Source organism: Myotis lucifugus, unplaced genomic scaffold (assembly GCF_000147115.1).
Source record: "Myotis lucifugus unplaced genomic scaffold, Myoluc2.0 scaffold_1, whole genome shotgun sequence".
NCBI classification, from domain to species: Eukaryota; Metazoa; Chordata; class Mammalia; order Chiroptera; family Vespertilionidae; genus Myotis; species Myotis lucifugus.
In genome coordinates this window covers 2,897,961-2,910,842 of record NW_005871049.1, presented here as the reverse complement: position 1 = coordinate 2,910,842, position 12,882 = coordinate 2,897,961, and the positions used below count along the sequence as shown (strand labels likewise).

General features: G+C 38.3%; 1 protein-coding gene across 16 annotated transcripts in view; it reads right to left on the bottom strand.

Moving 5' to 3' along the window:
• Positions 1 to 12,882, bottom strand: part of LOC102432355 (uncharacterized protein KIAA1109) — a 149,990-nt gene that overhangs the window by 21,787 nt on the left and 115,321 nt on the right. For 12 of the 16 annotated variants that reach the window (XM_023754145.1, XM_023754122.1, XM_023754094.1 and 9 more), the window contains 10 exons: positions 11,464 to 11,523; positions 10,092 to 10,318; positions 9,150 to 9,350; positions 8,830 to 8,960; positions 7,467 to 7,590; positions 5,130 to 5,239; positions 4,140 to 4,230; positions 3,202 to 3,264; positions 896 to 1,134; positions 124 to 342 (listed from right to left, as the gene is read on the bottom strand). In XM_023754145.1, the coding sequence (XP_023609913.1) occupies positions 124 to 342; positions 896 to 1,134; positions 3,202 to 3,264; positions 4,140 to 4,230; positions 5,130 to 5,239; positions 7,467 to 7,590; positions 8,830 to 8,960; positions 9,150 to 9,350; positions 10,092 to 10,318; positions 11,464 to 11,523 (1,465 nt within the window). The remainder of the gene's footprint in view (positions 1 to 123; positions 343 to 895; positions 1,135 to 3,201; positions 3,265 to 4,139; positions 4,231 to 5,129; positions 5,240 to 7,466; positions 7,591 to 8,829; positions 8,961 to 9,149; positions 9,351 to 10,091; positions 10,319 to 11,463; positions 11,524 to 12,882) is intronic. The other 4 variants (XM_023754106.1, XM_023754115.1, XM_023754124.1 and 1 more) reach the window with 4 other exon arrangements.

Here is a 12,882-nt window from a genome sequence, read left to right as displayed (position 1 = left end):
GCACATCATAGTGACTGGTCGACCGGTCGTTCTGCCATTTGGTTGCTGGGCTTTTATTATATGGGATAAATAGTATTTCTAACAAATGAAATTACATGTACCCTCGTCTGATCAGTTTCTTACCTCCTCAAGCTTATATCATCATGTTCTTGTAGGAGGGTGGTTGGGTGAAGCACACATTTTCCACTATCAATTTCAACCCGTATGTCAAGTTCAAAGTCGATATTTCTCTCAGTAGCTGTGCCATTGAGGCTCCGGTTGACGGGAGCTGTGGGCCAACGCTCTGTGAACAGTTGGTGAACAGCAGCAAAGCCTGTGGCTTTTTTACGAGACGTATGTCTGCTGAAAAAACAACTGATCATCACACTGCAGTGAAGTGGGAAGAGTTTTTAACAAACTACTCTTCTACATGCAATGTGAACAACTGTCTGCATATAAATTATACTGATAGTTTATAAATTCACACAAAATACTCAACCAGCTCATACTAACTGAAGTTTTTCTTAAGTGTATCCGAGTCACATTTTATTCAACAATTATGTTCTGAGAGCTATTACTATGTGCCCGGTCGTGTGCTGGGTTCCGAGGGCACAGGCACAATCACTGGTGTGGAGGAGGCAAAATATGAGTGAGTGCACCACACTCCACATTTGGGAGGAGATGGAATTTTGCAAATCTTCTCAGATTTTATTAAAAGGCAGAAGTATAGGAAAAGAAAAAAATGCCATATAGAGCTAAACTACATTAGTAAACTATGGCCATGTCTCTTAGTCTGACTCCATTAGGCACATTAATATGTTTTTCTGTGAAAGTAAACAGTTATATATAATGCTTTAAGCTTGGTCCTAAATTCAGAAATGCTACCCAAGGATCTTAACACAAAAAGGCTACTCACGAGGGTTTCCTGTAAATATAAAACCTTTCTCTCTCATGCTCTTCGTCCTTTTCATCCTTCTCGGAATCTTCGCTTGTAGAAGACAAACTGTCATCCCGTCGGCTGTCTTCAGATTGGAAAGTAACACCTGGAGTTTTGGGAGAACTGAACACGGAATGGGACCCTTCACTGGCGGATGAGTAATGGGAGGGACCATCGACGGCGACTGACAAAAGGTCCAGTTCTGTCTCCTCTGGAAACTGATTGTAAAAAGAGGAAACATGAATCAGGTTCACATTATGAATCTCTTCTCGATTAAAAAAGAAAAAGACATGTGTAAGCATTTAAAAATAGTCTCAGAGTCAAATTTCCTCACTCTGAATGGAAAGAAAGGTCAGATTTATGATCTTATGAAATGGTGCAGCAAGGAAGGAAGCGTAAGATCAAACCACAGAAAGTCACACCACTGACATACTAAACACTAGAGTGAAACTTCACTCAGATAAACATATATCATCATATTAATTAGTACGAAGCGAAAGTTAAACATGCTGTGGAGACAAGGAAGCAATGATCAGCCATAATCATAGGGCAAGAGGGCAGTAGTGATGGCAGAGATGCGTTCTCATGTAGTTAAATCCCTTGTAGGGAATTTTGCTGGGTACATCCTGTACAAATGAGTCCCAAATGGCTGACAAAAACAAATAGCTTCAGATATAAACACATTAATCAGTTAAACTTAAGATTGCTATTATATATTAGGGTGACTAGATACCCTGTCACTAACTGAAGACTGCACTCTGTGGCTATTGCATTTAAGTAGGTCAAAGAAACAGCAAAACCTCCTATGACCTACTTCAATTCCCAATTTGGAGAGTTGCTTGACTATCCTTTGAGAATTGATAAGCCTCTATCAAGTGTAATGTGCAAGATTTGAGCAATTTATTGCTGCTACTATATTAGATACCTAGTGAAATTCAAATTACCTATTTCACAATTCTAAACATTTGCAGAATTCAGATTTTGTTCACTCTTTACTATATACATGTTATTGATTAAATATATAAATTCAGATTTTATCATTAAATACTTTAAAATTTTTTAAACTATAGTAAAAATTTATATGGATAAATATCCCTTTGTTTTATATTTATTTTCTATTTAACCATGCCTAATGATCTATTTTGTAATTGTATATACTATTTTTTATAAACAGCATACACTGCTATTTAAAAATAGGACTTGAATCAATTCAATTATTAATGTATTTAAGACTCAATCATTTCCCAATATATACATATGTTAAATCATTAGACTGTACACGTACAGCTAATATGTCATATGTCAATTATATCCATTTTAAAATGTTGGGCAGGAAAAAATATCAACTTAATTAGTAGATTCCATTAAATTCACTGTAAATGATTTATTTCCAAGATCATTTTTTGAAAAAGGACATGTTTACCAAGCTCACTGTATTACAATCCAGTGGTTCTAAAACAAAATTCAGTTTAACTAAATTCAGTGGAACTATGGGATATATATTGAAACTCTAGTATAAAAGGTCAGGAAAGGGAAACAAAATATATGTGGGCTAAGTGCCAGTTTTTTAAAGTAACTTGATGGAAATTTCTAAACAAAGGTTCATATAACTGGTATGTAGGCACATTTTTTAAATTCAATTTTACTTTTATGACATATTTAGGTAAAATATCTGGCTCATAAAGGGGAGCTATGGGGGAAAAAAGAGGAACAACTGTAATAATCTGAACAATAAAGATTTAATTTTAAAAAAATGTTAATTTGACTTATAAATTATGACTACATCATACATTTTCCATACTGTTTTGAGCATAAGAATAATTTTCTAGATTGTATACATTTTTTATACCAATGACTCAAAAGAAGTAACATTGATTGATTAATTTGTTTTTCTGAGATAAATTTGATTTTAGTTAGAAATAGTTAACTATATTTTTTAAAGAAAATACTCATTTTGTAGTTTAATGTGGGAAAAGGAGATTCACTTGGGGATTAGCAAATAACGGTAATAAAATTGCATTTTTTGGTTTACAATTTGGTTGAGTTGATTCGGTAAGTTGATTTAGCCTTTTAATTTTGAAGATTAAATAATTAATGTTAAACTATAAAGTATAAAACTAAAATATATTTATGCAAGAGCTTATTAACTTAAACAATCTTAAACCTTTATGTAAAATATTTCTGATGTCTGAGTTTAGTATGGAATGAGAGGAAGGAATTTTGAAAGCAGATTTTCAGGTGGTTAATTCATTTAAAGCAGAATTTATGTTGTTCTTAAGCAGTACCTGAAAATACCCTTCCCCGGGAGGGCTGGACTGCGGTGTGCTTCCCCATATTGTTTTTTTCAACTTAAAATAATAAGAAATGTATAAAAACTCACGCAAAATAAAAAACAATGGTTTAAAAGTAAACAAATATACAAAAAAACAAAACAAACATTTTTAATATGCTATGAAATTAGAATATTACTTTGAAGCTGACTTTTTCATTTCTGGTTTCTGCTATTATCTCTCTACTAGAGGCCGGGTGCACAAAATTTGTGCAAGAAGGGGGGGCGAGTTCCCACTCAGCCCAGCCTGCACCCTCTCCAATCCAGGGCCCCTCAGGGGATGTCCAACTGCCGGTTTATGTCCTCAGGATCAGGCCTAAACCGGCAGTTGGACATCCCTCTCACAATCCGGGACCACTGGCTCCTAATTGCTCACCTGCCTGCCTGCCTGATCTCTCCTAACTGCCCCCCCACCCCCGCTGGCCTAGTCACCCGCAACTGCACCCCTGCAGGCCTGGTCGCCCCACGCAGCCTGCTGCTCAGTCGTTTGGTCATCCCTCACTAACCTCCCTGCCGGCCTAGTCGCCCCATACAGCCTGTTCGGTTGTCCGTTCAGTTGTGATGGTTGCTTAGGCTTTTATTTAGATATACACTTAAATATATAAATAATAAAATACATAAAGTATAAACATTCCACATTTACATTTGTGAATAAGACCTAGTTTAGTATGGATTTGCAATTGAAAGAAAAACTATTCAACATTTCTACCTAAGAGCAAGCAGCTGGGATCTTTATTCTACATGCAAAACACTGCACCCGGGCAGTGCCCTGCTGTTTGGTAATGTACAGACGCTTCAACAGTCACAGGTAGGAATCAACACTTTAAAATTGTCTGGCTACTATAGTTTTGTAATTATCAGCACTGTGTATCTAATCAGGAATGCCTCTCTTACTGTGTCTTGGATATTGAACGTTACTCTGGGCCCAGGAGATGCTGCATCTACACGGATTTCTGGAAGCTCCTCAGTCTCTCCTACTCGAGAACTGCAAGTGAAATAGAAAGTTATAAAACATTAACATTCTGTGTGTGTTTTTAAAAAGCTGGATTTATAAAGGTCTTATTAATAACGTTATGTTCGCCAGAACCGGTTTGGCTCAGTGGATAGAGCGTCGGCCTGCGGACTCAAGGGTCCTGGGTTCGATTCCGGTCAAGGGCATGTACCTTGGTTGCGGGCACATTCCTAGTGGGGGGCGTGCAGGAGGCGGCTGATCGATGTTTCTCTCTCATTGATGTTTCTGGCTCTCTATCTCTCTCCCTTCCTCTCTGTAAAAAATCAATAAAATATATTTAAAAAAAAAATAACGTTATGTTCTATTTCTAAATATTTACCTTACTCAAGGATTCAACTTTTGGTATTGCATTTCTTAACCTTTAGCATCCCATAAAAAAGTCTATATTTTATTGTCACAAATTTTCTAAAACTAAACCATACAGAAAAGAATTTAAAATTTTTACTTTATAGTGCTTATTTACTAGTAAACCAGTATTTTTCTTCAATATGTAAAATTTTCCATTCTTTCACATGCTAAATGTGTGTGAACTCAAACATTTTCTAAAATGACAAACTTAGAGCAGCAGCTACTAATGGGCACATTTTCACTTCTTTTGATAGTCTGTAAGTTTATATGTATACTTGTCTAAAAAGCAATGTACTTCATTCCTGGAAAGCACACCATGGTTGTGGCACAAATGTGATAAGGAAATTCCTTAAATAAACTTCTTAGTTTGACAGTATCCAGTATTACTGGTATTTGACTAATTATGTCCAGTTTTGCTATCATAATTTTGTAATTCCCACAATTAGAACACAGCAGATAAATAATGGACCTTGGCAAAGAAGTCAGAAGTTACCATTTGGTTTGTTGGCTGGAATAGACATTACCTTGCCCTTTCCATTCGCTTAAGAGGTGGTCTTCCAGAAGCCGAAATGGTCTTCGATCGGTTGTAACTCGGTTTGTAACCCAACCCCCACTTATCCTTCAGGGAAGCAGCCTAATGAAATGAGAGAGAAAAAAGGGTGACTGTAAACTACTATAAACCAGTTAGCTGTATCCCCAGGTCAATGGCAAGTGACTTTAAATGTCACTTAACAATGTAAATGAATCAAAGCAGAGCATGAGGCAGCTACTTTAGTCTTCATGTCCCTTAGGAAAGCTAGGAAATATTAGCTCCAGCTGGCCTGAGAGAAAAAAGAAAACGATTGGGAGAGGGGGTAAGGGGTACAGAAACAGAGTGAGAAGAAAGGAAACAATTAAAAAGGAAAGAAAAAAGGAAATGAGGATTACAAGGAAAGAGGAAAAGAACACCATTCATCTCAAGTACCACCCAAGGGCTCCTGCGACACGATTCTGCGACAGGACACTATGGCAAAGGAAAGGAAGTGGTGATTTGGCACTCTCCTGGCCTCCAAATCCCTCTTCTCCCAATGAGTGACAGGGGCTAGATATGAAAAGGATTCCTACACAGCGATGGGTAATGCAAGAGGACTTGCTGGGAAGTGAGGGGGAAACGCCAAGGGAGACAGGTGTTCACATGTTTCATTCATTTCCCTAATCCTCTCTACCTAGTTTTATTTTCAATTACCAAGTATAAGCTACCTTATAAATACTACGCAAGCATATTTTAATTATACAGTGGGACCTTGACTTACGAGTTTAATTCGTTCTGTGACGGAGCTCGTAACTCAAATTACTCGTATGTCAAATCACTGTGACGTTCGCTGCGCCAACTAGTGGTGGGGTATCTGAAGCTGGCTCATAACCCGAATTTTAGCTCGCAACTCAAAGCAAAAAATCGGCCGAGAGACAGCTCGTATCTTGAAAAACTCGTTAGTCGGGACACTTGTAAGTCAAGGCCCCGTTGTATTGTTTGATTACTAGGTACATAACAGCAAAAATTTTAAATACAGAATTATGCATTATAGATTATCACTACCCATTTATTAGTAACAGAAGCCAGTGATGAATAAAACTCAAATTGGATTTTATCTTTAATTTAAGTCAATAATTTAGAACAGTATTTATTTTTATTTTATTTTATTTTTATTTTTTATTTTTTAATATATTTTATTAATTTTTTACAGAGAGGAAGGGAGAGGGATAGAGAGTTAGAAACATCGATGAGAGAGAAACATCGACCAGCTGCCTCCTGCACACCTCCTACTGGGGATGTGCCCGCAACCAAGGTACATGCCCTTGACCGGAATCAAACCTGGGACCTTTCAGTCCACAGGCCGACGCTCTATCCACTGAGCCAAACCGGTTTGGCTAGAACAGTATTTAAACTAGGTTGCCTGGGACCCAGGGGTTGAACAAGGGAAGAAAGTTCAAGCCAATAAATGATGGATCTTTGTGCCTTTCCCCCTTCCTCTGATTCAGCAACTGTGATTTGATCTCTTTGTATGTAGTGGGGTGCCATCCAAAACCTTATTCTGGTCCAAAACCTTATTCTGGTAAAAAAAAAAAAAAAAAAAAAAAAAAAAGGAGGGTTCTGCTATTCATTAAAAAAATGGTTAAGAACCCATTTATCTTTTTTTAAATAGTAAATTTTCCATTAACCAGACCACCTTGACCCAAAGCAACCTACCTCCATTTGAATAAGTTTAAGAATTATTTCCTATTATATGTGTACAGCATATCTATGTATTTGTTTCAATTATTCAGCAATTGAACTAAATCCCAGAAAATGTAAGTAGTGGATTCAAAGATAAATAACTTGTTCTTTAAGCAACTCAAACTCTAATAAAGGCAACTATACAAGCAAATGATAAAGTCAGCTGTGGGGAATGAGATGGGGTAGAATGGACATCTCAAAGACATCACATTTGAAGTGGAGACTAAAGAGAAAGTTGACTTCATGAAAGGCAAAAAGAATATGGTGACTAAGGGTACAGACTGCAGAGTCCCACTGTTGGGTTTGATTCTTGCTCCATGGGAATTGCTGGTGTATAACCTTGGTCAATTACTTGACCTCTCTCTATCTCAGTTTCCTCATCTTTAAAATGGGGAAAATGCTACAAGCTACTCATAGGGTGGTTGTAAGGACTTAATGGGTTGTTAAACATAAAGTGCTATAAACAGTGCCTGCTACAGAGTAGTTGGAAGGTGTACAAACCAGCAATGGAGGAAGAAAGAGAACAATAAAAGTCTCATCAGGAAAGTCTCCTAAACTAAAAAGAAAATGTCTACTTTAATAAAATTCTTGGTAAATTCTGACTCACTCGCATACTGGACCTCCGTAACTTTTTACGAACATCTCTTCGAATGTCATTCACAGCAACAGATTCTAATTGTTGGTAACGTTGAATTTCTTGGTTTATGGTTCCTTCACTTGCACCTAATTTTCTGGATGCAAAAGAAATATGGCAATGAATATAAAGAAGTTACAAAGTAAGATGATTTTCACTTACTCCTTTTTCATTCTTTCACTTTTCAGAATATCAAAGATTATGTATGAACAAGCCAAAATCCCCCATGAAGTTAACACTCATACCAAGCAAACTATAACAAAGTTCATCTAATGTGTTAGGAAATGTCTTACTCATTTCTGTATTGAGAGTCTCTTTGACCATCTTACGAAAGCTGTGGATCCACTCTGCAGAAGAATGCCTGTATGTAAAATTCTACCTATAATTTAAGCCTTAAGTAAGATTTTAGGAGAGGAAGTATGTATTTGCTTCAAGCCATTTTCTCCCCGAGAACAAAACTCAAACTATAATGTGAGTCAACAGGAAAATGTGAATCACTGTATCATAACTAACTGGCATACAAGTTCTTAGGTAATACCTTTCACTGTACAAAAATGCATACGTTTGTATAAAGTCCTTCAGTGCAAAAAACAACAGCAACACAGCTACAGGTGTACAAAGATTAGAAAAGATGACGCATGAATATCACCTCTGGAAAAACAAAAATTTCAAAGTTTTCCAAGAAGAAAAGTCTTATAGAGAAAGTATTAGTACCATCCAGCAGGCCACAGCTACAGAAAATAAATTACTACCATGTACTCCCTACTCTTGACTTACCCCACACCCACCTCAGACCTAGAGAAACACTAATGCAGGCAGGCAAAACAAGCATGCACTTTTGAGTTCAGACCACACAAGTTCAAATTCTAATGCTTATCTCCCCCTAGCCTGCTTTCTCAACTAGAAAGTTTAGATAATGCCATCTAACCTCAAGAAATGCAGTGGAGATTAAACTGAGATAACATGTCAAATGCTCAATTTGTTTCCCCTTTCAAAAATCTGAATTTCTGAAATACTAATGCATATATTTATATAGGCATGTGAAGATACGTGTAAGTGTACATGTACATGTAGAGATACATATATGTGACATGAAGTCAGTCATAAACTTCTCAGAAATGCGGACCCGAGAAGAGCACCAGACAAGGATTTCAGGCCTAACTTGATCACTAATGGATGCAGGATGTCAGGCAAACTGCCACATTTCCCTGGCCTTGCTCATCTCATTTATAAACTAAAAGAGTTGTACTGGTCCACACAATCTCTCTCCACATTTAAAACCTGATGATTCTATCATTAGGGAGGACTGTATTAAGTGAAAAAGCATGATACATACTTAAGATCGTCTATGACTTTGGCTTGTTCATTCAGCTCTCTGATATCCACTATTCGCTTCATCATTTTTCTGCCTCTCAGATCTCCCGGCTGGCTACAAGATGCTCCTTGTCTTCGATATTCTACAGCTTCCTGAAAAAATCAAAGCACAAATGTTAGTACCACACTGTGGTCACACAGCAAATCTACACTATCACAAAAATGACACAAATCAAAGAAGCATGCAAGAATCAAAGGCATCTATATTAAGTATGATGATTGGAATTCTCCAGTGATTGATATCCCTTCATTTTCACAGAAATCTATTTAGTTACCACCTACATTTCCCCATGAGTGAGCTCTGCACACTTTCAAATGGGCCTGGCCTGACTGTGGGGAGCCCCCCTGCTCTGGCTCACACAAATACTCTGCAGGAACAGAATAGCGCTGGTGTGGGGGCGTCAGGCCTAGCAGGTGATTTACAAGTCGCTGCCCAAAGGTGAGCTTGTGGCCATCTCCACTTACTGAACTTCCATCTGAACTCTAAACAATAAACAGTAACATCAATTTTTTAAAAAAATGTCTTTCCAAGAACAAAAGTATTTCATGATACAATGGTTAAAAGATAGTTGAAAAATAGTTTAATCAATACCAGAATGAAAGCAGAGACTGTCTTTTTAACTATCAAATAAGTTGATACTATAAATGTACAGTAGAGATAGAAATACATATTTCTAGTTATATATATTTTGTGTGCATGTATATACTTTGCTTTTGAGCTTCATTTTTTAACATCTTTAGTTAGCTATAATTTACATGCATAAAATACACCCATTTCAATTGTACAATTCAGTGGTGTTTAGCATATTTACAAAGTTATGCTCATCACCACAATCTATCAGAATATTTTCACTACCCGCATACGGAACCTTGTAACCATCAGCAGTCTCTTCCAGTCCCCTCAGGAGCCCCCTGAGGCTCCTAGCTTGAAGAAACCACTAATTTACATTCTGTCACTACGGATCCGCTGCACTTTTAATGTTAGTATGTCACCTGTTGGTTAAGGCACAAGTTGGTTGACAGACATTATTATGGAACAAGGAATCAATTAAAAGACATTATTATGACATTAAAAACAATGTTATGAAATGTAGACACAGGAACCACCAGTCCCTTCCTTCCTGCACAATTAGCAATCACAATATAATAAGTAACACTGAGTTAGTAATAGCCCATCTCAAGGTAAGAGCCAGTTGGGAAACGTCCCGCAGTAAGTGCACGTACAGTGTGGACAGTGGGAGACATAGTGTCCACTTCGTCCTCGTCCGACAGGTCACCGATGTTCATGGAGTTCAGATCAGCCATGTCGTCTATGACCTCCTCCCCAGTCAGTGTGGTCAGAGTGTTGCCCAGAGCGTTCAGCCTTTTGCCAATGTTCGGGTCCATATGCACATCGATGCCACACATTTTCCACAGCACATTCAGTGTCCAGGTCCCAGCACTACTGCTCTCTGTGGGAATACAGAAGTGACATTTCTGGGCAGTCTGAGTGTAGCTATTTAAATATCTCAGGAATAAAGTGGATGATGGCCTATGTAACACCAATGTCTGTCAGAACATGGCCCATGGCACTGAGTCCCCAACCGTCCAGTGTGCATATGTCTCCTTGGGGCAGCACCCGCTCCTGGGGACTGTGGATTCCCCCTCTCCACTTCACATGCTAGAGTGAGAACTGGCATGGCCCTCCCTCAGTAGCCAGAATTAATTAGATGATTAGACTGGGTAGGGTCAGTGTTGGAAAAATAAGAACCCTCCCCCAGATTAGTGAGAGCGGTCCTTTCCTGGTGATGAGGGCCCCGGCTCTCACTACGGATCCCTCGCTTCCCGCCACGTCAGAAGGGTCCTCAGTGAGAAAACAAAGCGCCCATGGAGAAGACGAGAGCTGGAGTCCTGCTGACATGGATCTTGTTCCCAGCATCCCTCAACTGATCTGGCTCCTTCTCTTCACCAGACAGCCAGTCCCAAGTTTAACTATGGTCTGCAAATATCCTGCTAATTGGTCCCCCTTTGGGTTAAGTTAGCTTGAGTGGCTTGTTGACACTTATAAACAACAGCCCTAACAAAGACTTTAGTGTGACCTTTCTCTCCACACGTATGTTCACCTCAGTCATCCCGTTTCCTTCTCTAACGTTACTCTGGAAATGTCCTGACCTGTCAGTCCTCTGTCAGTGGGGCCCATCGCCTTGCTGCTCTCTAGGACAATTACAGGATGAGCACTGAGGCTAGGCTTGGGGAGGACAAGAGGAACAGTAAGGAAGGAAAGAAATCTACTGACCTCAACAGCTCCCACCCTCTCAACAGTTAAGAGCACTTCAACAGATATCTCCCTTTAGCTTACCCTAATTTATACCAAGCAAAATAATAAAAATTTATACATGCTATCATCTTAGTTAAGACAGCTAATTCCTTCTGTAATTACCTCCTATCTGGTTTCCCAGGGTTTTTGGCTCCCTCTTTCTCCAAAGTGTCCCCTTGACCAGAATAAGTTTAGTTAAAAGATACCCTCACTATTAACATAAAGGCTGAAAGTACATACAAATAAAGGCAGGATTCTCCCTGACACATGTAGTAAAAGTAATTCCAAATATGAACCTACCAGCAGCTGCCTGTCCTGTAGTCCGGGAACACACTTCATAGGTGCCATCAGGAACCACACCTGCACAAAGAGCACCCCAAAATGGTTTGCAACGAAATTATGTTTGTGATAAAATTTCGTATTGCAATTTTTCACCCAAACAGCATCACCTACATATGAACAGAATCACCGGCTTCTCTAGGTTTCCGTTTCTAATCTGTAGAATGAAAAAGCTGCCTCAAATGACGCGTAGTATCTACTTCATATCTCAAAATATTTTATTCTATAATTTTAAGAATTCAGCTGCAGTTGTGTGTGATTTCCTTATCTGAGTGACAACACCTGGCAGACTCGGATGCTCTAGTTTCTGGGTGCTATGACAATCTGTGCCATCAGGAGTGAATGGCACTTTAAGAATGCAAATGGTTTAAAAATGACAACTAAGAACTGCCACTTTAGGTCACAGACATGATTTATCAGTCTTGTCTTTTCCTTATGATGTCAAACTCATAAGGTAATAGACTTACCCCGGAACATATCTGACTTGAACTCTGAAACATTTACTACCACTTAGCGTTAATTGATAATGTCAGCTTCAAAAATGAGGTTAACTAAATCAACAATTTTAAACAGTAAGGGACATACCATCCTTGAAACAACTTTTAAACAAAGTAAAGTCTAAAGACAGAATCAAAATCATTTTACAGTAAGCCTTAATGGAAACCAAATTTCAATCTAAACCTAACAGTATATACATCCATTTTAAATGAAATGTCCTTTGAGATTCACTCTGTATCTTAAACTGGTATTCAAATGTTACCCAAATCTGAGTTGTAGGAAAACTTATTTTGGGAGAAAGGGTCTATTTGTTAAGTGACAATTTTTATTATGTAGTTTTCATTTTTAAGATAGCACCAAGGACTTTAAAATCTAAATTACATTTTTCAACCATATGGTACCTGTGCCTCACACATAATTATAAAACAAAAAATAATTAGATCTTGTTTCGGGGTAAAAGATCACCCAATGCACCTTTATAGTCAAGGTCATAATTCAGAGCAAAGAAACCTAGATTACCCTTTCAAATCTAAGAATGCCAGAATGAAAAGGAAACCCTTTAAAATTTGACTAACATAAGAGGCCAAGTGAAAGCAAAAACTAGTAAGTAAAAAAAAAAAGGGGGGGTCAGCAGCTCAATGGTTAGAGCGTCAGTCCTCAGACCCAAGGATTGTGGGTTCGATTCCCGGTCAAAGGCACACACCTTGGTTGCAGGTTTGTTCCCATCCCAGGTCAGGGCACATGTAGGAGGCAACCAATCAATGTGTCTCTCTCACATCAATGTTCTCTTTCTCTCTCTCCCCCCCCCCTCCTTACCTCCCTCCCACTCTCTCTAAAAATCAATGGAAAAAAAAAATACCCTCAGGTGAGGATTTAAAAAAA